At 41.2% G+C, this 25,530-nt stretch overlaps 3 protein-coding genes across 3 annotated transcripts in view; 1 reads left to right on the plus strand and 2 right to left on the minus strand.

Moving 5' to 3' along the window:
* erc2 (ELKS/RAB6-interacting/CAST family member 2) overlaps positions 1-10,882 on the plus strand; it is a 35,073-nt gene extending 24,191 nt beyond the window's left edge. Inside the window, exons 11-18 of the mRNA XM_056437808.1 lie at positions 2,542-2,553; positions 3,910-4,033; positions 4,221-4,381; positions 5,053-5,200; positions 5,890-6,723; positions 6,949-7,016; positions 7,142-7,317; positions 7,399-10,882. Coding sequence (XP_056293783.1) covers positions 2,542-2,553; positions 3,910-4,033; positions 4,221-4,381; positions 5,053-5,200; positions 5,890-6,723; positions 6,949-6,975 — 1,306 coding nt within the window. The 3' untranslated portion in view covers positions 6,976-7,016; positions 7,142-7,317; positions 7,399-10,882. The remainder of the gene's footprint in view (positions 1-2,541; positions 2,554-3,909; positions 4,034-4,220; positions 4,382-5,052; positions 5,201-5,889; positions 6,724-6,948; positions 7,017-7,141; positions 7,318-7,398) is intronic.
* LOC130208594 (protein disulfide isomerase Creld1) lies at positions 10,086-15,433 on the minus strand. The gene is given in 6 exon segments (XM_056437817.1): positions 10,086-12,108; positions 12,185-12,325; positions 12,430-12,507; positions 12,510-12,524; positions 13,464-13,547; positions 15,146-15,433. Coding segments are annotated over 6 exon segments (720 nt in total). The 5' UTR covers positions 15,327-15,433; the 3' UTR covers positions 10,086-11,887.
* Positions 15,434-16,188: 755 nt separating this feature from the next.
* Positions 16,189-25,443, minus strand: il17rc (interleukin 17 receptor C). The gene is made up of 14 exons (XM_056437816.1): positions 23,247-25,443; positions 22,637-22,877; positions 21,740-21,843; positions 21,523-21,637; positions 21,393-21,434; positions 21,169-21,287; positions 20,401-20,457; positions 20,248-20,302; positions 19,922-20,139; positions 19,577-19,630; positions 19,435-19,486; positions 19,218-19,313; positions 18,883-18,921; positions 16,189-18,788 (listed from the first exon to the last, which is right to left on the minus strand). The coding sequence occupies exons 1-14, from the start codon at positions 23,352-23,354 to the stop codon at positions 18,118-18,120; spliced, it is 1,971 nt and encodes a 656-aa protein (XP_056293791.1). The 5' UTR covers positions 23,355-25,443; the 3' UTR covers positions 16,189-18,117.
* Positions 25,444-25,530: the final 87 nt, after the last annotated feature.

Raw genomic sequence — 25,530 nt, forward strand, 5'->3', positions numbered from 1 at the left:
ATTCCCAACTGTCCCTCTCTTCACCGCCCGACATTAATCATTTTCCACTTTGCTATCAAACCTCCTTTTTCTTCTCCTTTCTCAAATCCAATTCTGTTTTTCTTTTTTTCTTTTATCTCTATCACCTATGCAACCCCTCCTCTTTTTCCATTGTGCCCTCTCTGAAACCAGCCCCCCTCCCTCTGCCCCTCGCCCCATCCCTCGTCCTGGTGGCAGAGCTCCCCCTGACCCGCTCCCTTCTGTGTCCGCTGCCCCCCAGCAGATAGGGGGCATGGTGTGGGATTTCCTGGGAAAGTGAGTGCTCTGCCCTGGCACTTCCACTCGGCTGCGTGGTTAAAGTCTCCGGCTGTGACTGCTGCAACTGCATCTGGTTTCACCTGTGTGCCCGAGTCTGCCTGCTGTCGAACGGATGCTCATATCTTTGTATCACGAGTGATGGGCCCTTTTTTGTTGTTGCATTATTGCACCCGTACACATGATTCAAAGATCCCTGGATTCATGCTTGCTGTTATTTCTGTCACATGTGCTTCAGTGGAATGTGGAAATGAATGGTCGTAGATCAGTCTGTGAGAGAGTTCATACGGCATGTTTCTATTTTCAAACTGCATTTGGCAACCAGCATTAAAAGCAGTCTATATCTGCACTGATGATGGACTGGGAAATTATGTCAAAGATTTTATTGCATGACAAATCACATCATTGTAAATTAAAGCGCCACATCATAGAGTATTAATAATTGCACCAATGTGGCACAAATACTTTTTTAAATATTAAAGTTTGAGGTTTGTACCAGTGCCAGCTCACAAGTACAAAACACATTTTGCAATATATGTCCAGGTGTTTATATATTCTGTGGTGTTCGTTTTGATTCCCCCTGATTTTCTTTTGTGGCCTGTTTCTGTTATGATGCATGTTAAAGTCGCACAATAAAACCATTCACACCGAGGATTCAGCAAACTAGCAACCACATATCACACAAACATTTGCACTGAAATATAATTATTGAATACTCTGTAATACTGTAAATCCTGCACTATATACTGCCATAGAAGCAGGAAACTACCCTGGTGTGGTTTTTCCAGCTGCTGTCGATTTGTTCCAACACTTTTAGTTGACTATATTATACTTCTTGTCCCTCAGTGTCCTTCACTGAACTATAATAGAGCACACTAAAGCACTTGCAGACACAAATACACTTTTGTTTGTGTGTCTTTGTGGTGATGGCTGTTTGTTGCAGCTTATGTGGGAAGTTTCTGTCCTTAAATCTGAGTCGTCCTCCTGAGCACACTTGTCCTGCTCGTTCCATCCACCCATCTGCCCACCTCTCCCTACGTTACCCTCTTCATCTGTAATTTCTAACCCTCTTATCCTTTCAGTAACATCACCTGACAGCCCCTCCTTCTTCTAGAGGGCTTTCCCGGTCCCACCTTCCTAGTCTCCCTCTTAAACTACGCCCCCCCCCCCCACTCCCCCATAACAGATACTCAGAGAAATGATCAGCCAAGTTGCCTGCATGAATAGGGCTGCTGTGCTCCAGGTCTACACACGCTCTGTGAGTGAGGTGCTGTAGTAGGTAGGATCTGGACTGGACCTTGATCTTGAAGTGTGTCAGTCCATCCCGGGTCTCTTTTGTCTAAACAATCCTGCATCCATAACTAATTATCAGCTAACGCCTTCTCTCGGTCAAACCACTGTTGGCTTCCCCTCCTTTTGCCCGGCACTCAGACCTGTCCTCTTCCCTTATCTTGGTGCCTGTCTGACTGCATGTCTGCCACTCACAGGCTTGGCAGCAGATGCACATGGTTCTATGTTTTCAGAGACGGTGCATCCTGCATTCGCTGTGTCAGACTGCACAGCAGCGGCTGTCACACGTGCCTCTGTGATCTCCCATGTTGTTTTACAATGAACACACTGTGATCTCCTCTGGGTCCTCTGTATTGTTTTCTTTTTTGTGGTTAATTACCTTCGCATTGAAAATGCGGAAGGTTATGTTTTGATCGCTGTGTATTTATTTATTTGTATGCGTGTTATTCGCATAACAAAAAAAGTTTTAAACCGAATCGCATGAAATTTGGTGGGATGATTGGTTATTATCCGGGGACCATTTGATTAGATTTTGGGATCGATCGGGTCAAAGGTCAAGGTCATGAAAAGGTCAGAATCTTCTTGAATCGCATGACATTTGGTGGGATGATTGGTTATTATCCGGGGACCATTTGATTACATTTTGGGATCAATCGGGTCAAAGGTCAAAGTCAAGGTCATGGAAAGGTCAACATCTTCTTTTTACCATAGCACGGTCAATTTTTATCCAATTGGCATGAAACTAATGCCAACATGTTCATAATTCAATGCCCAATCTTGTGATATGCGAAGGTATGCGCTCTACCGAGTGCCCATTCTAGTTCGTTATGTTTTGGTGCTAATGTCTCTTCTTTTTTTAACTTTTTCCTTTGTGTGCTTTCGTTTGCTGCTTCCAATGTCTCCTCCACTTGTCGCGTCACCTCCTTCTCTTCTATCTCTTACTCTCCCCATCTGCAGTCTAGCTCCCAGGTAAGTAAAGCCCCTCCCTCCCCATCAAGATCCAATCTCTGTCCATGTCCATCCTAACTAGGGTTGGGTACCGAAACCCGGTGCCAATATGGTACCGGTTCCAATACAACCGGTATTACCCGGACCGAAACGCAACGCACATTTCGGTGCTTCTTTCCGGTGCCTGAGCCGATTGAAATTGGAAAAAACTATTGTTGTGAACTTCTCTGGTGACTCCGCCCTGTCAGCAGGTTACGAGCCTCTCATTTAACTTTGACAGCGGAGGCTGCGCCGTGTGTGACTACGTGAACCCGTGTCGAGCACACCAGCGTCAGGCTGGACGTGACGGGGAGACCGATGATGACGAGCAGCCTGAACTCAGATTAGTACCGTAACGTTGATTGCAAGTCTTGCATTCATAAAAGTAGGCCAAGAAATAATAAATTAGCCATTATAACCATGCTTAAACTAGCTCGTAGCTAGCGTTAGCTCGTAGCTAGCGCTAGCTACGAGCTACGAGCGTGACAGTCTGCTAGCAGATGTGTTGATGTCCAGCGATCCCGGCTGTTTACCCGGTGTTACCGGGAATATAATGACGGAGGAATAAAGACCATGGGGCATCACTTTGTTTCAGTGTAACTCTCGCTGTCAGAAGCAAAACTTTATTTGTCACGTGTCATCTTCAGTCCCTCTGATTGGTTGTTCTCTTTGCCCATCAACACAATGACAGGATTAACCCTATAAAGTCTGCACATGACAATACATATCACATCATATAATGGAGAACATTGTGTATGTTAACAGTCTGATATCCGTTGTTGTCATGCTCCATGATAACGGCTTCTACAGGGAATATGGCCAAAGAGGTTTTTAATGTCTTCATTGTGCGTTTAAAAAAAAAAAGTCTCGGTTCAGGCACCGTTTAGGCACCGGTATCGTTTTAAAAGTACCGGTTTAGCACCGGTATCGGAAAAAACCCAAACGATACCCATCCCTAATCCTAACTCCGGTGCTTAAACCTGTGAGTCATCTCAGCAATGTCATGTTAACATAAAGCTATCAATTCATCTGTGATGCTCATGACTTTGTGCTGTCCTGGTGACCTCACTCATGATTGGTACCATTTTGAAACGAGATATATTCAAAATGCACCTGATATGATTGTCCATTACGCTATACTTTTTGTTTGTTTCAGCTTACTTTTTGGGATATATGAGAATATATTGTACCCTACTCAAACATATACTTCATACTTATTGCACTTTATTGCCTCAAGTATTCATTTTGCATTTCTTAAAAGATAAATACTACTGCAATCACAGAATAGAAATCAGAACGATTATTGGCATGAAATGCTATATGTTTGTTGTTTTACAGACAAGGAGGCAAAGACTTGACAAAGAAGGGCCCAAACATCAAACTGGGACCACAAGGGGAAAAGAAAGGCTTAGGACAAGACCCTCGTAAAGACAGCTCCATGGACAGTGGCCACCACGTGAAGGTGCAGATTTTACCTTTCAGAAATACAGCAGTTTATTATAACATTCATTCCGGTAGGATTTATTCTAGCACTGCGTTAGACTGCATTAGTCTTAGTTGAGTGTATTTATTAGTGATGTATGGTTAGATACTTTTGTTACTGAACGTGTCTTATTTACACATGTGGTGTGTGTTCCCATCTAATGCAGTTGGAGGAGCTGATGAACACACTGGAAAGGACGAGGCAGGAGCTGGATTCCACCAAGCAGCGTCTCTCCTCCACACAGCAGTCGCTGCAGGAGAGAGACGGACACCTCACCAACATGAGACAGGAGCGCAGGAAACAGCTGGAGGAGATACTGGAGATGAAGTTAGTGTCATCATTTGATGTCGGCCTCACAAAGACAGCCCATTATTTCATTTCTCTTGGTGTGTTTCTGGCAAAGGCACGGATTCATTTCTGGTCTGGAAACAGAAATTCTCTCTAATCGTTCTCCCAAAATGATGTTTTAAATGTAGTCGAGTGGCTGAGGCTCAGTGGTAGAGGATTCTCTTTCGCTGGCCAAGAAATATTTCCGTACATAAACATAACACACACAAAAAACTAGCTGTTTAGCCCTGTGAACAGTCTTTGAGCTCAGCTGACGAGCTGCTGGCTGTAACTTTGCATTAAACCGACAGACATTAGCGCAGGAATAATCTTCTCATCTAACTTTAAGCAAGAAAGAAAGTAAGTGTCTAAATGTCTAACGACTCCACTTCTTTAAATCTCAGACTACATTTGTCACTTCTCACGCTGAGTAGTGAGGCAAACATTACGCCGTCATTAACAGGAGTACAAAGCAATTGGATTTCTTAGTGACTTGTTATTTATTGGTCATAAGTAGTTGTACTTGCACTTGACATGCATGCAGTTACATTGAACTGATAGTTTTGAGGTTAAAAGAGTGTAATGAGATGTCTCACCGATATAGCATTTGTTTAATGTGATTTGTATTTGGTATACTATAAGTGCTGATCCATAATGTTTTTGTTCTGCAGGCAACAAGCTCTGCTGGCAGCCATCAGTGAGAAAGATGCTAATATTGCCCTGCTGGAACTGTCTGCGTCCAATAAAAAGAAGACCCAGGAGGAGGTGCTGTCTCTCAAGAGGGAGCGGGACAAACTGATGCACCAGCTCAAACAACACGTTAGTACTGCAGCACAATGTCCAGGGAAATTCTGTCTGCACTGTAGCTGGTTGCCACAGCAAATGTAAATTGTAGCTGCACAAGGCAACTAGATGGCTTTTTGCATTTCATCTGCAGGGGGCGGTGCATGCGCATGACCACTGGTCCTCTTTGCTAGTTTAGTTTTTCCCCAAATGTGTCTCACTATGCTTTATCAAACTGAGGCAGGTCTAATTATATAACTGTTGTACCGGTCAGACATGTGAGTTAGTGAGAAGTAGTTAGGGGACATCAGGCTGTTTCCCATTGTTTTCAGTCTTTATGCGAAGCTAAGCTTATTGTCTGCTGACTGTAGCTTTGTATTTCATATTTAGATGGGAGAATGATATCAATCTTCTTATACGAAAGTTATTTCAGAAAATATCTTTTATTTTGGTTTTGTATTTTCCAAACTAAATCACAGAGACCTTATCAAGAAAAAATGCTTCAGCTGAAGAAAGAAAACATATGAGCCTCAGTGTTGGTTGCATCCTTATTGCCCTGGAGTGTATTACCTTATACGGTTCTCTTGTTTTCATTTCAATCAACATATACTGAAAATATGTACTTTGTTCGGTCATGAACTCATTTGATGTTCTTTGTGATGGAATAATGTTCTTTTTATTCACAGCAGCTGATCATCTTGCACTAACGTTTCATCTTCCTACAGACACAAAGCAGAATGAAGCTGATTGCTGACAACTACGAAGATGAGCAATATCATCCACATGGTCCTCACCACCCCCCGACTCAGCCTCCGCACGTTCAGCCCCAGCCTCAGCCGCAGTACCCCCACGCTCCCCACGCTCCTCAAGCTCCCCACGCTCCTCAAGCTCCCCACGCTCCCCACGCTCCTCAAGCTCCCCACGCTCCTCAAGCTCCCCACGCTCCTCAAGCTCCCCACGCTCCCCACGCTCCTCAAGCTCCCCACGCTCCTCAAGCTCCCCACGCTCCCCACGCTCCTCAAGCTCCCCACGCTCCTCAAGCTCCCCACGCTCCTCAAGCTCCCCATGCACCCAACGCTCCGCATGGTCCCCAAGCTCCCCAAGCTCCCCACGCTCCCCAAGCTCCTCAAGCTCCCCACGCTCCTCATGCCCAGCAGGCTCCATATCCACATTCCATGCATGCGCAACACCCACAGGCCCCCCAACAGCATCCGCAGCAGCCACAACCCCAGTACACTCATCCACAGCACCCTCAGCAGCACCCCCAACCACCTCCCCAGCATCAACAGCACCCACGCACCCCCCAGCCCCAACACCCTCACCAACAGCACCCACAGCATCCTCCACAGCCCCCACACGGACAGCCGACTCCGCAGCACCCTCACCCTCAGCACCCACACAGCCCTCCACAACAACAAGGACCCCACCCACAGCATCCACATCCCCAGCACCCTCAGCACCCGCAACACGCCCAGCATCCACGTCACCCATCGCCTCATCATCGCGGAGGGCCGGCCCGAGGACCCCCACATGCTGGTCACCGTCCCGCCCCGGACCAGGTTAGATGTCATTTGTGTAATCATCTTGAAAAATAAAACCCTGGAAATGCATTGCCAAAAGCAGAATCGCAACTACTGAGCACATTAATATATTATCTGACGCTTACTTTAACTTTTTCTATCACACTGCCTGCTGTTTTCGGATCAGCATTTACTCCAGTTTCTGTTTACTTTCTTCCCTTCATGCATATCGCTGATGTTGGCCTGTAACACCGACATTAACAGGATGACGACGAGGGCATTTGGGCATAATCCTTGATGTGACAACCAAAGCTCTAAAATTGTTTTGAGGGGTGAGATATGTTTAAGATTTCCCCACTTTATGATTGTCAGTGTCGCCTGTGTTTGCTATATTTCATAGCAAAAGAAACAGTTGGGTGACATCTGGATTTTTGTGTTTTGTTATCTCTCACACCAGATGATTCAGTCACTATTGGGGAGCACAGCCACGCCATCATGTTGAAACACGACACGACCAAACATTTATTACCTCCACTCGATAAACGCTCAGCAATGGGACCTTTGTTTATTTACTGGGAAGAGGAGGAGGCAATTAGGAGAGCAGGTCATGCGGGGAGACTGACAGCTTTGCAGGTAAATAAAAATGTTTTTTTTCCAGAAAATATAACAGCACACGAAATGATATTATTTATTGAAAATACATTTCTGCTTAAGGTGACCTGGAACAACTTCTCTGTGTGAACAAGAGGCAACGTCATCTACTTCCGCAGCACAGGATCTCAGATACGTAACTGAATTGGAAGGAGATAGACAGATGTTGATGCCGATGGAGAGACAGATGTGATGTGTGTCGCATCTCTTGAGGCCAACAACGCCCTCTTGATCCTCCCAGCAGAGATCCAGCGCAGTATTTGTTCCTCATCCTTCTTCCTGTGGTTGACCCAAGATCATGGTTGTCTTGCTGTCTGTTTCACCTGCCTGACTGACTTCTCTGGCTCCGGTTGGCTCCTCTACCTGACTCTTTCATGGTTTCTTGATCCTCACTGCCCTGCTGACCCACCAGGTGACATCTGACCCCTCTACCTGGCTATCCTGACCCTCATGACTCTTCTTTAGTTTTAATCATCTGATCGTGTGAATGAGATTTTCACTCTGGTTTTACCTTAACACCAAAACACCGATCAGCATTTCTGAAAGCGATAGTGTTTTTATTCTCATTTCTTCTGTGCTGACTAACAATCCGCCTTTAGCCTTGCCTCCAGCATCGGTGGTTTCCTCTGCTGCACAAGCTCCTGGATTTCGTTCTCGCCTCAAGGCTCTGGTTGCCATCCATATTTCTCTTCATGTTACCTCATTTTAATCAGAAGTAGTCAAAAAAAATCAATCTATGCAGATGTCAGTCTAAAGTACATTCTCAAATGTATTAATCAAAGTGGAACTAACCATCCAATCAGAGCAGCCAGGAGAGTGGTCAGAAACTACTCATCAGTCAGATTATGTTGAAGTTTCTGAGCCTATGCACCTCCTCCGTGTTGCAAGAATTTTTACTAACGGTGCTTCTTGCTGGTGCTTAAACTAAATGGTGTCAGAAGACCTGGTCAAGAACATCTTTTAGTGATTTTACAGGAGAGGGACTTGATCCCACAATGGGCTTCACAAACAACTGTAAAAAGACTGCTTTGTACATACGATTTGACCTTTGGGGTTCTTTGAGCACCGATCACTTCAAGAGATTTCCCTCTATGAATACTGCTACTATAAATACATCATAGACTATGAAGTGGATGTTTCCCTGCAGGTCTATTTGTACTATTGACAGCCTAGTATCTGACCCACAGTATGCTCCTGCTCCCCTCCCCCTGGTAATTCTCCTCTTCCAGCAGTAGTCTGCGACCTCCCCAAACATAGTGACTTGTTTTCTCCTTCTCAACAAGGAGGCCTGTGCCTCGTAAAAAAAAAAAAAAAAGTACACAAATATGATAGATATGCATATATTATACATATAGAGATCAATCTATAGTGTGTCTATACGTGGTCAGAAAATTGTTTCAAACTGACAAGATAATATATCTTTTTTTTCTTCATGGTTATTTTTCTAACTGGCTGGAGGTCAGAGAGACGTCTTATCTAGAGTGTTGAGTGGTGTGATTTTCCTCTGAATTGTACATGACTAAACCCCCTCAACAGCAAGTAACATTCCCTGTCTGGAAACACAGGACAGCACAAAAAGAAAAAAATAAGAGCTTTAGAGCAGTTTATGTGAAATAGACGAGTATATCCAAATCTATCTAGTCTAGTAAAGATGACATTATTACATTCCTTTCTTCTATGTGAAAACATTTAGTTGAACACCGCTCGTGGTGACAACTTTGAACAATGAAAAAAAGACTGAATCTTGCAGCTCACATAAGTAGCAATGAGATTATGTCTGCTGCCCTCAGCAGTCAGAAATGTGCACTTGTGAGTGAGGACTATCACATCTAACATCCCAGTGGTTTGAGTGACTGTCGAAATGCATTTCTTTTGCGTGTTTGTTGTCTTGTAAACAGAAATGGTGACATATGTGACCGTGACAGCTGATTAAGTAGAAAAACCAACACACATTGTTGCAGTCTAGTGGAAAATGGAATTAGACAATCCCCTACTTCCTCTCCCTCCCCTCATGGTGCCTGTGTGTTTCACTTATATGGCCAAGTGTTGATTGCTGTATATAAATGTCTTTCCATCTATCCATCCCCCACAAATCGACGTGAACCATACATCACCCATTGTGTCCGCTTCACATGTGAACCTTGACAGCTCATGTCACTGACCAAGAATCAACCAACAGTGTGAAACTTTTGTGTTTTGTGTTTACAAATGTTTAGAGAAAAGTCCTGATTTGGATTTTTTTTTAGAGGGAAGACAATGCAAGCGGACAGAGGAGCAAAAATCCTCTCACTTCACCATCAGGGGGGCGGAGTACGAATCCTCCATTTTCAGGTCCTTAACTACTGAATACTTGAAGTAGGGGGTTCTCCTACCATGAAATACCATTTATAATTTACATGGTAGAAAACATGAAACAGTTAATTTGTGCCCATGCATGCTGAATTTTACATAAGGTGCCAACTGAAAGCGATGATGTAAGGATAATCTCCTGTTCTCTATGCAGAGCGATTTCTTAACTGTTGTGTCAAAAAAAGGTTGAGGAGACACAGAGGCTTAGAGGCTGGGGCTGGTTTCCTAGGCTTAGAGAAAGACTAATCCTGCTTGTGGATGACTGACATCGCACTCGGTGTGAGGTGGAGTCAAGAAGTCAAGTGTGCATCTGTGCCTAGAAGCAGCTGTATAGAAAGACTTGCGATGAAAGGTTCACAAGTAATTCTCAAAGGCCTTCGAGAAAAAAAGCATGAAAAGCCTAACACATATTTTCACTTTATTGTTGTATACAAGCTGTTTTTCTTTGAATATGTTGCTGAATCTTTGGATCAAACAAATCACTGTGACCAATGCCAGAACCATTTTTGTTGTGACAGAACAAACATTGTTTACTTTTTTATTACTTTTTGTATTTCAGTTAGCTTTTTTTGTACTATTGTTTCAGCTTACCGAATATGCCAGTTTGAGACTGTACTATTTGTATATGTAAATGTTTTGAGCTGTACAGTAAAGACCTAGAAACAAGTTAATTGTGAGTGTCCAGCATGCTGAATGATTACTTGTGTGAACGTGAGCTAATCTCCCACGAAGCATCATTCCTCATTCATTACTTGCATCTGCATCGTGCATTGTGACGGTGTGATGTTGTGTTTGAGAGTGATGTGTGTGTGTCTCACTTACTGTGTCCCCTTAGTAGACAGCCTGTGCAGTTTTGTGAGTGCAGCATGTTTTTGCGGTTGCTTGTGTAAATGTATTCAGAAAAGAGAGATGTGTGCGTGTGTGTATAGCTGCGTTTATGGGTATGTGTGTGTCCGTGCTATGAATGCATCAGAGAAAATCTATTTAAAAAAAACTTTATTAAAGGAAGTCCCTAAAGTTAAAAAAAGCAAGAGTCAACGTTTTGAATGAAGCATGGATACTCTGTGGTGTTGTGTTTTTTAAACCTAGGAGGCTGTCCTCAGTGACCCAGTTTGCTATTGTATGTGCTGTATCAGAATATTACTATTGAGTGTTGGCCAGCTTGTTTATATCCAACAAATAAAGGTGACTTTCTTTCTCTCTTTGTTTGGGATTTTTCGATTAAAATCAGTTAAATCTTGTATGTAAAAGAAAAAGCACACTAGTAAGTCAAATGTTGCACAGATTTCATATCCGTTTCAATTTCATAATAGATTAATCATAATAGCAACAATTGAGCTAACTTAGTGAACTATTTATACATCCATCATTTAAATTGCACAATCAAAAGTCCTGGATTATCACATTCAGTAGGACCCTGCAAAAGGATGAAAAAGAAAATCTGGGTATGGATGTTAACATAGGACAACTATTTGTGTTTAATATTCTTAAGACACTGAGAAAACTGGCTAAAATATTACTTGATCTACATTGTTCATGTTACAACTTTATATTTAAAGAGTGCAAATGCAGTGTCATTGATGCAGTATATTAAGTAAATCTAATACATTGGTTCTGCACACAAACTGCATATTCCTCTTTAATCAAGCTCCAAATGACAACATTGTGCATTGGTGGCTCCAAATGAACAAGAACAGAACAAGATAGCTGCTTAAAAAACATGAAAAGCAGGAGACGATCAGGGCTCGTTTTCAACTCGGTAAAGGAAAACGGGACAATCGTCTCAGTACGTTTCTTTCTCTTTGGACAATAAGCCTGACGCTTTAACTGATTCAAAAAGCATCCAACAGTCTTCATCACTGATTGGACTTTGTGACCACAAAGCAAACTCAATCTACTGAAGACAGTGAAATACAGTCTAAAAGCTCCAGACGAAGCTGGTAAGTGCACTTTGAATGAAACGTTATCAAACTGGCTTTTAAAAGATGAATGAAACGTTATCAAACTGGCTTTTAAAAGATCAAGAATAGATTTTTCGCAGCTCTGTGATATTACAGAATGACGTTTAAATGCCGAAGCTAACTTCATATCAATAACTTATACTGTCTATTATACAAGTAAAGGCACACGATTCATCTGCTTTGTCTGAATGCTGATTGTTACGGTCTTGCTCATGAAAGTCCTTTAGCAACACTTTGAAGCTTCAACGTCCCTTTAGGATGCTGCCTAATAAACGGTCTCCCCTGTCAGATAGCCAGTACCCTGCCATGGCAGCCAATGCTCCCATGAATACAGATGTGTAGACCAAATCTCCCTTCGCAGCCAGTGTGGCCAGAGCACACAGCACCACCCCGAAGAGCATCTGCTGCAGCACCTCCACCTCGTCGTCCTGGATATCCTCAAACAGACCTTTCTCTTGAACACCTGCACAAGAGACACACTTGAGAGGTTGCGCTGAGGTTTGGTGAGTTCACATGATTGTGCTGACGATGAGACCCACTAGGATTCAGCTTCTTCACACAGACAGCGTCCTTATGGAAATAGCCTTCAGCACAGTCACAGCGGAAAGAGCCCTCTGTGTTGGTACAGATCTCATCCAGACCATGACAGGCCAGTACCCTGTAACTACATTCATCTATATCTGAGGAAAAACAAAGACACACATGATACACCCTTATCAGAGACCGACTGCAGCTCCCCAAGAGCACACAAAGGCGTACTGATAAAATAATACTTTGGATTTACCGACACACTTGGACCCTGTCAGTGTGAATCCAGAGGCACATTTCCTGCAGCGTGCTGCTCCGCTCCCCATACAGCCACACAGGCCGGGGAACAGTCTGAGGAAAGAGGGACCATTTTATTAATTTATTTACAAAACAATGTATACAAGTGAAAAATGCCACAAAACACAATCGGAGAAGAAGAAATTGGAAGTCTTATTTGATATTTAAGATCTCCAGTGGTGCAACTTAGTTGGGAATACGTTAGGATTCCTGGGCCGGTTCCTTCGTGATCATCAGGGATTTACATGAATGCTAAAAGGCTTACCTATTACAGTTAATGGAGCGATGCTTCAGCTGCATACAATCCCCTATATGGGCTATTATATGATCTATAATGGCTGGTGTAGCTTTATGAAGAAAGCATATCTCAGAGAGGAAGCTAGCACACACACAAACACACATACCCTGCACGGTTCATAGATGGACGCACCTGTCTTATTATCATGTCAATATTAGGAAACATGCTCTGGACAATGCATATGTTGTCCTGGGAAAGAATGGTGTTGCTAAATGAGTACGTGTGTTAGGACCAAGTAAAAGAAAACTCAGGAGTTGCAAAACATATACGTTTTCATTTATTTTATTAAATAACCATTTGTGTTAATACTGGTAGAATTATGACTAAGAGCATTTTATTGTGATATGTTTAGATATATTTGTGTCTTGTCTGACAACTTGTTATCACCTTTTGGCAGTGTGGGGCTCCATCTGCCTGGATTAGTGCTGAAACAATAATCAGTCAATAAGTGAATCAGTCGAAGAGGAAGATACATATAATTCAAAAGCTGATTAATTTAATATTCTAATGATTTATCAGCAAAAATATGTCATTAATTTGTTCATTTCGTTTTCCAAAGGTGGTGTGCTGCTTTGCTCCCTTTCATAAATAAATAGATTTGTATTGCTCACAATTTTCTGACACACTTCATTTTGACATTTATTTAATTTTTATTTAATTTATACTTCTAGTAACAACCATTCTAAATCACTGACCTCGACAATCAAATGATCCATCCGTATTGAAGCAGTAGCTGTTTGTAGGACAGATACCCAGCTCGGTGCCACACTCATCAACGTCTAAAACAGATGCAAACATATATGCACTTAGAATGTCTGCTTGTCTTATTACATACATGTATGTATTCAAGAATGTATGTATGTACACTACCGTTCAAAAGTTTGGGGTCATCCAGACAATTTTGTGTCTTCCATGAAAACTCACTTTTATTTATCAAATGAATAGAAAATTGAATCGAAAATATAGTCAAGACATTGACAAGGTTAGAAATAATGATTAATATTTGAAGTATTAATTTTGTTCTTCAAACTTCAAGCTCAAAGGAAGGCCAGTTGTATAGCTTATATCACCAGCATAACTGTTTTCAGCTGTGCTAACATAATTGCACAAGGGTTTTCTAATCAGATATTAGTCTTCTAAGGCGATTAGCAAACACAATGTACCATTAGAACACTGGAGTGATAGTTGATGGAAATGGGCCTCTATACACATATGGAGATATTTCATTAGAAACCAGACGTTTCCACCTAGAATAGTCATTTACCACATTAACAATGTATAGTGTGTATTTTTGATTCATGTTATCTTTATTGAAAAAACAGTGCTTTTCTTTGAAAAATAAAGACATTTCTAAGTGACCCCAAACTTTTGAACGGTAGTGTATGTATGTACATGTCTGTATGTAAGTATGAAAGTATGTATGTATGCAAGTATGTATGTATGGATGTACTGTATGTATGTACTGTATGTATGCAAGTATGGATGGATGTATTAATGTGTGTATGTACATGTATGTATGTAAGTATGAACGTATGTATGTATGCAAGTATGTATGTCTGTATGTCTGTATGTCTGTCAGTCTGTCTGTCTGTCTGTCTGTCTGTCTGTATGTATGTATTGTGGCATCACAAGGGGCCAGGTAGTGGAGGGACGCTACATTCCCACTCAAGTACAGCGGCCACATGTCAAAATGGCCACTCGGGCGGAAACTACAGCTCCCAGACTGCCTCACCACTCACCCAGCTGCAGGTGTTTCGGACAGCTAATTGAGGCAGGGCTGGGAAGCTTAAGAGGAGACAGAGGGGAGAGCAGAAGGAGGGAAGGAGCTGGACAAGCCAGGAGTGGAAGGGCCTCCAGGACGAAGACAAGCCCAAGCGGACGAACAAAAGGAGGACTTTGTTAAGCGGACTTTGCTTAAGGAACCTTTTTCTCCCCTGGGATGCTTTTTGTTGAGTAATGGACTTTTTTTGTTTAGTTTGAATGAATAAACCTTCCTGTTCATTTTAAAACTTGCAATTTTGCCTGTTTTTACTCCTCCCTTGCACTGCCCCACCCTAGACGGCACTAGGGACAGCCCGTGACGTGACAGTATGTACACTCAAAGAAATAACTTGTAGGATTTACTTAATAAAATCCTCGTAACAATTTGCACTAACACTAACTAAGTAACTTTTACTGTTGAAGGATTAAGTAAATCCTACTAGACAGTGTTAAGTATAACATACTTAATTTTAGACTAAATAACCATGAAAATACTAAGTAATTGTTACTTAATTATGCTTAAACATAACTAACATTTATTTAGCTAATTAAGTAAAGTCTACTTAACTTACATATACATATATGTATGTATGCATGCTTGCTTGGTATACAGTACCTACACAGGTGTAATTATGGAGCGTCCATCCCGCTCTGCATTCCTCACACTGGTTGTTCTCTGGGCCTGAACACTTGCTGCAGGTATCTGGGCAGCTGTTCACCTGGACAGCCAACAGCCAACACAGCCAAGCAGCCTGCAGCAGGTTCCTGTGAAGCATCCTTTCTCCCATCTGGCCCATCAGATCCACAAGATAGAGTTGTTTATCTTATCCTAAATAACATGCCCAGGTTTGTTCAATGATGCTTGCAAACTGGGAACATAATAATTGGGAAAAGATTGCTGGTTAAAAAAAAAAATACATATATATATATTTAAAGCTTCACCTTTGGGACAATATAGTTTTTATCCCATCTTCTCTGAATATGAAGTTGCTGTTTATTTTGGTGATCAAGTTACAAAGAAGAGTTCAAGAGAAGTCTGAGGCACGAAGGGGTGGAAGTAACTAAGTAGGCTACATTTGACATTACATTTCATTTAGCTGACGCTATTATCCAAAGTGACTTACATTCATACACCGGACACACGGCAAGGGTTTCACACTCAACTGCTTATCGGTAATTATCAACCTGAACCTTGTTTTCCCATGTTTAGTCACACTGACTTATAGGGACTTCACAGTTTCTGAATTTACTTTGTGCGTTCCACAGAATAAAATATCTTCAATTTGATGGCCTCCTGTATTAGGAGTGAACCAGCTGCTGCCTTGAAGCTGGGGAGACTGGTGTTCCTGTGGGTGCTGTGACACGTTGAGTCCCACAAAGGAAGAAAGATATGAAGAGTTGGACCTGTCCCGAAACTTCAGTTATCAAAACGAGACTCCTTCAAAAACAGACTGGATCAAACGAACAAGAAGGTCAGCCATTGTTTTCCTCTGGTTATTTCCAGAATGTTGTCAAACACTTGTTGTAAAATAACTGTCAGTGGCAAAAACAAGCATTATTAGTAGCTGTCGTATTTTAAAACACGTTGTTCCCATGTGTCCTCCCACTTAGATACAAACACATGAGAAAAAAGGTCCAGGTTTAAAACGACAAAAGTGATCAATTTGTTCAGATACTTTACTTTATACTTATGATTTAATGAATGCAAGAGACATAATATTGTGTACTCCCCCACATGTACATGGCTACTATAGTGACTCCAGATTCAATTTTACATACATATGTTTACAAATATAATGCATTGTAGATCAAACTACCAGAGTATATAGTTAAAGTTGCAACGTTAATGATGCTTACATGCTCAATACTTTACTCTGGGATGGGTCCTTTCCATTTTAAATACTTTTTGATAATACTTCTTATTTAGTTACATAGAACACACCAAGCATTTAATTGCACCTCAAAACAAACGAGAGACATGCGTTTTCTTTACCTCTATGTGCTTCGACTGAGTCTGAACTGTGTCGTCTTTGTACAAGTTTCATAAACGCTGCGAGTGCAGCCGACATGTGCTTCTCAAACTTCAAAACTAGTTCGGGTTTGATAAAAGAGTTGAACCGAACATCCCAAGCGAGCGGAGCATGCAGCAGCCTCACAGCACCACCCCTCCGGGATGTCAAGAAATAAGTAAACAAGCATTTCTCCGTGTCCTTTGACTGGCATTAGATTGCACCAATAAGATCCACCGACTCTCTGAGAGAAGGCCAATCACAATTCAGGATCCCTCATGCGCATAAATACGTGCCTTTATTTATAGACACGTGTTGGCAGACATACAGTAGGCTCATGGATATAATTAGTCTGTAACATTTTAGTTTAAACATATTGAAGCATAGAGTCTGGACATGTTATAGTATTATATTCTTAATAAGGAAATGTGTTTAAAGGATGTTTCAATAAGAAATATTCCAATAAACAAAACAAAGTTAGTGGGCATTAAGTTTATCTACACGCTTACTAAAGTCTACCCCGTGGACTTTATTGTTTGCCATGATGCAGGTATAAGCTAAAGCATAGGTGTACTATAATTTCCCCTCAAACCAGCTTTTAGATTGCTCAAAAATCACCCTCTGCCATCAAAGTTGAGACGGCAAAGAAGTATCAACCGTGCCCAAAGACCAGCATGTAGCAATGAGGTCTGCAGGTCAAGGAAAGATCAATATGCACTGGTTGTGCAATTCCTCTCCTCTTGAACCACAAAGAATAGGTGTTGTCACACGCTGATTGGCCGCTAGAGGAAATGCACCAAGCTGCTCTCAATTCTTAATCAGGAGTCAACAGGTGATCTGAACAATCCTCCAATCACTGTGACCGTCTGATGAAATTAATTGGAAAAAAGGGAAATAACAGTGTGTACCAATGTATGCTATTTTTGTTGTTGTAAATAGGATAAACATTTAGGTAGCTATTTAATTCACATTTGAGTTACACTAAAGTAAATTGTTACGGTATACTGTATATGATAACCATAAAGACAAGTATTTGTGTGTATAAATGTCAAACACAAAGCAAATTATTTAGATTATAGAAGGGTAGGACCATATAAGTATATTCTTTTACCTACTAATTTGAACATATTGTTTGGAATAATTATTCATTTATTTACTGTTAATTTTTTGGATTGTCAATGTTGTTAGTCATGTGTTACATGTTTGAAATCTTATCTAAAACTTGCGAGTCAGTCCCACAATCTCCATACTATTTGCTTAGATGTTCACTAGCATATCAAATCCACAGCTGAAAACAGTCCCGAACAAATACTATTTTCTTCCAATAAAGTAACATGCGTAAGAACTGCAGTGGCATTAAAAAAAGGGTGCTGAAAAGTGCCGACAGGGAAGTGAAGTCGTAAATAAGCTGATTGCGAGATGAACTAAGGCTTTGTAGTTGGTCATTTCATGGTATTTATGGAGACTAACGGCTATAGATCATTACCAGCCAGCCATTAATAGTGTCTAATGTTTATCTCATCCACAATTTAGATGAACGTGTCCTTCATGTACAGAGCAACAATAATTTACGGGTGCTTCAAACGCTTTGTCGCCAAGTTTCCTCAACTTCCGCACATTTACTGTAGGAGGCATTCTGCTGATCTGGTCCCCCTTTCGTCTTTGCCCTCCATCCACACAAGCATGTCAGCTCTGTCCATGTCTTTCGACCTGCTCCCTTCCCAGTCCTTCCCACTGTGAGCTCAGACAAGAGAGCCTGGGTATGAGAGGGAAGCTGGAACAAGGTCAGACCTTGAAGAAGCTCTGGTAGACTCCTGTCACTGCTGAGAAGGGAGTCAAGAGTCACCAGAAGAAAACGTTCTCCGGCTCTGCCCTGTTGCTTATCCGCTTGGATGAGGCACAGGGAGGCTGTGAAGACATCCGAGTAAGGGGAACATATCTGAGGTAGTTCCTTGTCGTCCCCCTTCGTCTTGATAACCTCTGTGTTCCGATGGGTCCATTCCTTTGCTCTCTCTAAAGCTTTGCCGGTCAAGACGAGTACAACTCGGCCGCCCCGGCTGTTCAGTTCCAGCAGCTGGGAGTGCAGCCATGGCAGAGGCCCCAGAGTGCATTGCTCCTTCCTGCTCCACTGGTCCACACACACGCTGAAGCCCTTGTTACAGAGCTGGGACCCGAGTCGGCATACTGACTCCGAAACACGATCATCCATATCCGGGGGGCTTAACAACACCACATGACCCTTTCTGCCAACTTTAGAGAGGAAAAACACAGAGCCTAATGTCAGATAGTTGTCATGACTTCATGATTCTTCATACAAGTCGTGGTATTACAAGAAAATACTCACGCTTCATCAATCCACCATGACGCCAGCTCCACACCCATTCTATAAAAACAGATAATTAACTAGTAAATCTTAGCAGAAACACAATAGGGATTTTTATCATTTCAGTTCCACAAATAATTGAAAACATATTTGCATCAGTAAGCTAGTACAGACGTTATGAACAATTCCCAGATCTAGTAAGCAAGAAATGCTCGGGGCAATTTGGTTCATGTTGGACAATGCACATTTTATCATGGGTTGGTTAGAAATTCCAGAGGAGAGTCTATATAGCATACAGTCTGTCATCTCATATTCAACACACCAAATGCAAAAAGAAAGAAATGTATAAGACTCACTCTTGATGACGTCATGAAGGAGATAAAATACAAGCACTGTCAAGCAAACCAGCATCGTGACGCAAACAACCAGGAGACTCCAGCGCCACCTGCCAGCTGCAAGTAGTACAAAACAAACACGTGTTTTATAAAAAAGCTCCAGAAACAGGTGCTGTATTTTGCCAAAAGATGTCCCACCCTGCCCCAGTTTCTGTGTTATAAACTGTGTCGGACTCACTGTTTTTAAGACAGAATGGACCCAGCTCATATCCCATTCCCTTGAACTTCACCTGCACAAATTGAAAAACATGAATGAGTTATTCAGCATCATTAACTAAGTAAATATAGGACTCGTATAAGAACATTTGCAAATACTTTACCATTACACATGGTGAGAGGTGAAGTTTGATTTCTGCAAACACCCCTGTTTTCTCCTGAAGAGGACACAATTATACATCTTAGTCATTTAAACCTTGCGTTGTGTAGCCAGATGTCATTCAAACGTTTACAATGATTTTAAAAAATTGTGTAAACACTTCTCAAATATTTCCAATTAATTTAATGGTGCAGCCATAACAAACATGGTTATTCCAGGCAGTGTGAACAGTATACATCTTCCATTAGGAATAAGATGTGTTTACCAAACGTAAAGCACTGTGGAAATAAAAGGGATGGTTTGGAGTCTGAGAATAAGCAGTACAAGGTTCATTATTCTAGTTTCTTACCCACTGTCCCTTGCTGTCTTGTCTCCATGTGCTGTTCGCCAGCTGTTGTCTAAAGCCCTTTATCTCCCTGCAAGTGGTTCCTCTGAGGCAAGGCCACACTGCCCCCTCCAGCCTGCAGGGTGCAGACAGGTTCCACCACAGCATTGTGCGGTAGTCGCTCATTTGACCCTGTCTCACAGACACCGACACATTCTGCCAGACGTTCTTTCGGAGGAAATCTGTCGTGGACAAGTAGGAAACATCAGCATACCAAAGGTAAAATAAACTGCCCGCCCTTCCCCCTGTAAACTTGGAAAGAATGTAAACTAAAAAAAGAGATTCCGCACCTGTGTTAATGAAGGGGCAGCTTAGAGAGCGCCTCAGCTCCTCCTCACTCCATACCTAACACACACACATACAGACGCGAATACACACATAAGTCATATAGGTCTGTATTGACACAACGCAGCTGGTGCGTAAGTAATCATGAGGTTCCGTACCTGGAGACACGTGCAGGGGGTCACAGAGTACAGTGGGATGGGCATCCTGTTCCATCTCTACAAAGAAGCATTGAACACATCATGGCGTCATTGAGAGCGACAACCCAGCTGTGGAGAGTGACTGAACATTCACTCAGGTAATTCGGTACTTTTACTTAACTTGACTTACATTGTAGGCCTATGCCACTTTAAAATACGACTGACTTTTAGACAGAACATAAATTGTATTGAATTATCTTTTCAAGCATCTTTGGACTGCTGATTGAACACATCAAACAATTAGAATATGTCAACTTTGCTCTTGAAAATATGTATGTAGATATTTTACAACTGTTTTGACATGCAATTGAGAAAAGGATGAATTGTTTCTCAATTGATCCTTTTCTTAATAGCATGTCAAAACAGTTGTACAAAAATCTGATTGTTTTAGTCCAGCTAATGACGTTTCAATTATTTAAAATACAAAACATGATTGTCTTGTAAAAATATGATGTATTGATATATAAAACTACAGACAGTAAAGTCGTTAGAATCTTGCTTGTATATTAAAGCACACGTAATAATAATGCGATTAGTACAAATTAATATTTTAAATGACCATTCTGCAAACAATTTCCTTTTTACACTTTAAGTGCATACAGCGAATAATACCTGGTGTACTTACACCTTAATTGACATTTGAATGCATAGAAAATCAACAAAAGCAAAAAAAACACAAATGACAACTTGTTACTGCCACCAAATTAGGCACTGATATACAACACTGACCTGACATCTTCCATTCTGCTCGTACTGGACGCACACGGAGAGGAGGCTTTTATTCTGGCCAGCAAACTGCAGCTCCACCTGATTCATCTCTTGATTAATTACACTGCTGAGTCTGGGCACTGAGAAGAGGGAAAGGAAAAGAGCGGTTCATATTCCCGAAGATAAATACAAGAACAAAACGGCACAAGGAAATCCTACAGCGGTATAATGAGGGGATTATTTACCTCTGCACTGTTCCACACGTTCCTGCTGCGCCTGGGAGCACACTGAAGAAAGATTATACAGTATGTGTCACTATAGTGTTATCAGTTATGAATTCAACAGGTGCTTTGTCGTTCAAAGTCCAAACTTCACCTTTATCTAGAGAAGGAACGACAACCTCTCGACTTAGATGTGACGGCGTAGACGAATAAACAGTCACATGACTGCTGAAGGAAACCCCAGCTGGCTTCTTGATCACCACAGAAAACTATAGAGGACACAGAGTGTATAAGACTGGAGGTGAGCCGACAGTACATCGCTATTGACGTGACAGACTTCATGCTCCAGCACAGGGAGGAGTCGACAGTACCTCTGCCCAGTTTGTCTGAGTAAGAGCTGCACGATTAACCGTAAACTCCACCTTCTTGCACGTGGGCATGCCAGAAGCTGCACTGTAACACAGAGTCACCGACGCTGTTGCAACACAGAAAAGGTGGGGTTTAGCATTCATCGAAACTGAAATGGAAAATCAAACTGTCGGAACAGCACCTAAAACTCACTTCAACACCCACGATTAAGGAGCATACCAGTGTTTGTTATCTTCATGTTTTAAGCCATGAACTATAAACGGAGAATACTTAACATATTGTACTTATGTGCTTGTATTGTGAACCCTCCTGTTACCTTAGGGTCAATTTGACCCCATTCAATGTTTAATGTCGGTGTGCTTTGGGGTCAATTTGACCCCAGGCTGTTTTTCACTGTCAAACATATAAGAAATATCAACTTTTAAATATATTTAAAGGGCTATTTAGGTCGTCAACAAACAAACATAAAGTACCTCACACTTAAACTTGGGAAACAATATTAATTCTAATAATTTTCTGAAGGTTTTAATTTCTGGGGTCAAATTGACCCCAAGGGTAAAATATGTCAGTAAATATAAAGGTAACAGGAGGGTTAAGGCAATCGTTTTTGCAAAAAACGCCATAGGGTTTTTAATTTACTAGATTATATTCGATCACATTGCACATTCTAGCAAGCTAACAGTTTGTCATGGGTTAAAGAAATTAAATTAAACAAATAGCTACATTCGTGGCAGAAAATTCTTTAAAAACATTGTTTTATACTTTGATAGTATCTCGTAGTGGCATAAAGACTAATTATTGATTGGTTATTTAATTGAAATATACAAAACAACTGGTATGTTCCTTTTTAATAATGAGTAATAATGTAACAGTAGGCTTCATGTAGCCTTAGTTTATACCTTTTGGATTTATCACTGACTCCTCGCTATAGTCCTCTTCATCATTCCCAGAGTGGTCTTCATCCTCCATGTCTTTTTCTGGATTGAAGTTGATCTCTGTGTCTATCACCAGACACAATGCACACAGCGCCCCGTCCCTGCAGCAGAGCTTGAAATATGGAGTCAGGTTGTGGACACCCACACCATTATTCTCTGCTACAACAAGGGGCATCTCGTCCTTTATGGTGCAATCAGAAAGAACCTAAAAGGAGGCAAAATGAAATGTGGATAACGAGAAAGACATGTTTATTGTGTGGCATAACACTGTATCTAAATGTTATCTGGATGGTAATTATTTACTGTCAGAGGACTATCTTGTGATTAATATACATACAACGGCCCTATTTTCTTTTCGACAAGCTGGCAGATGGTTTTATCCCTGCGTCTGTTTAGGTTAATGTTTAAGAATAATACACTTCACAGAGAAAAAGGAAATTAAAATGTGCGAGCACCAGAAGCACCAGAACTAACAGGAAATTAAAAGTGTGATCTGTCAAAAAAGCTGTATGTACTATACTGCAGCAGAGGAAATATCTGCTTCAGTGTATCCTAGCAGTGCATCCATCAGTACCTGCAAGCAAATGACTTCATGGCTGTCATATCCAGAAATCCCCAAACCACAGGCTGACATGCGTAGAGTGAGTAAAACACACAAAATGGACCATCCAGGAAGAAACATTCTGCCTGCAAATGATTTGAGCCCTACAGCTTTTTTCTCGAAACATCTTTCTCCAGGATCGACATGGCCACCTTGTTAATTAACAAGTCCACTGTCTTCTTCCAACTTTTGGCGGGAGATGAATTTCAGATTATCCCATCTGAAACTGCCCATTAGCAGAGAACCGAGACAAACTATTAGAGCTGTGGTTGATGGGCTTCGCCTTTGGTTTTGTCCTGGGGAAGAATAGACATACATTAATGCAGAGGAAGGCAGTTGTTTCTTCGTAAGTTTCCTGTGAATGAAAACACGACTCTAGAATTGTAAACAACACATTTTCTTTCCAATACAAACTGACTCCAACAGTTTAATGGTGTGGAAATAAGTTGATTACTCAATTTCACAAATCATTCGACATAATCACTGGTAATGGGTAGTTCCTTCTTAAAATGAAGATCAGACAGGAGTATTTTAACTCAACATCAGGAAATAAATAAATTGAAAAGTAATCTCATAGCAACCTTACTGTGATTCTTAATCCACTGGAAGTACATTCCTCTCCTCAGATCAGCTACACCTCGTCTGTTGCCTACAGGTGTTTGAGTCATCTGAAAATGTACTCACGCAGCACGTCACAGTCTTGACTCAGGAGAGGTCCCTCCCTCTCTCCCGTCTCTCTCTCTCTCCCACGTCTCTCTCTCTCTCTGTTTGATTCAGTCCCAACAGCACATACATGTCATAATACACATAGTATTGAAACGTCCTGTTTTGACTTCATGACGACAGCATAACCAGCACAGCCGCGATGGGTCAGAGTCCACAACTTGTTTTATTTTTTTAATGAAAACCAAACTCCTCCTTTAATGTTATTTTAAAGTAGCTTTTTACACAAAGCTGCATTTTACTGTCAGTCAACAACAATGTGTTACATTGTCTTGTTATGTGGGTTTGGCAAAGATCCTTCCTTTTGTTGTCCTTTGTAAACAGTGCCTTGATTAACAGGTTGTATCACCGTGCCCGTGAGAATGCACATACCTTTGAACTACAGTTCACTGGGAGAAGACAATCCCATGCAACCCAATAACGAGCGCGTCACCACCAGTTTGACTGGTTTGACCACATAACAATTCAAAACCCTTGACTGTTTATTATTCTCCATAAATGTGGTCAAACAGAGCACCAAAAACCTATTGTCTACTTTGTAAATCAATGTGAGAGAGTTACTTTTTACAGCAAAGGTGGACAGTATATTTACTTTAGCTCTGTATTTACTGCGAGGCACTAGACATTTCCATTTTGAAAGATTTATAAATGTAATACTATTTGACTAAAGTGTTTCACTCTTCAACATCTAACTGATTACTGCAGTTAGTAGTGTCCAGATGAAGATTTGACCCATTTCCTTTGTTTACACTCCCTGTAAATAAACAGTGAAGCAGAACTAGCACAATCTATTTGAACCGTCTTCTGTTTACGTTGAACGTGATCTCACAGAAATATACATTAGGCAACAAAATCACTCAATTAAAAACATCACAAACTTAACTTCACAATAACTCAACAACACGTTGGGACCCAAACATCAGCCCATCATCCACCTCCCCTCCCCTCATTATAAGTAAGTGTTCTCACTGTTTATGCTAATGTAGTGCTTTAAAAAAAAAAATTATCAGGTGGAAATTTGTATTCACCTCTTTAATTTTATTGAAGTTCATTTCTGAATGCAGAAATTTATATTATTATTGTCATGGTTTCTATATTGTTGAGTTGCCGGAAGAGGATCGGATTATCCTACTTTTCCCAAAACAGTGGAATGTGTTTTGTTGTGCATTTCCATTAAATGTTGCTTCTATTGAATGTGTTCCCTTTGTTTACATTTGAAGATACCTTTTACGTACTCTTTTTCTGTTTTCACATTAGATAAACAGTCGTATGTAGGGTTAACTTAAGTTTTTAGTCCAAGCTGTGAAAGTACGTTTTTTAGGGCCGACTCCAGTTGTTTTTATTTTCACAATGTAACTCGTTAATATGAAAGATAAAGGCGAGAATGTAATCTGAGTGGAGTGGAGGGCGTTTGTGCTGCAGGACAAATGACACAATTACTAGACTTACTTCTATTAATTTCTTTAAATTTTAAGAATTATTCAAAACAAATGAAGCATGACTGACAACCCCGTTTAGAGAAATTAGTTTAGTT

This window comes from Pseudoliparis swirei, chromosome 18 (genome assembly GCF_029220125.1).
Source record: "Pseudoliparis swirei isolate HS2019 ecotype Mariana Trench chromosome 18, NWPU_hadal_v1, whole genome shotgun sequence".
Taxonomy (NCBI): Eukaryota; Metazoa; Chordata; class Actinopteri; order Perciformes; family Liparidae; genus Pseudoliparis; species Pseudoliparis swirei.

Coding starts and splice junctions, on each gene's coding strand:
- il17rc (XM_056437816.1), bottom strand. CDS start 23,354: ATGTTTCTTCCTGGATGGTCCATTTTGTGTGTTTTACTCACTCTACGC. Junction 20,458..21,168: donor AGCAGAATGGAAGATGTCAG/GTCAGTGTTGTA, acceptor GCTTCTTTGTAG/AGATGGAACAGGATGCCCAT. Junction 19,631..19,921: donor AAGACAGCAAGGGACAGTGG/GTAAGAAACTAG, acceptor TGTCCTCTTCAG/GAGAAAACAGGGGTGTTTGC.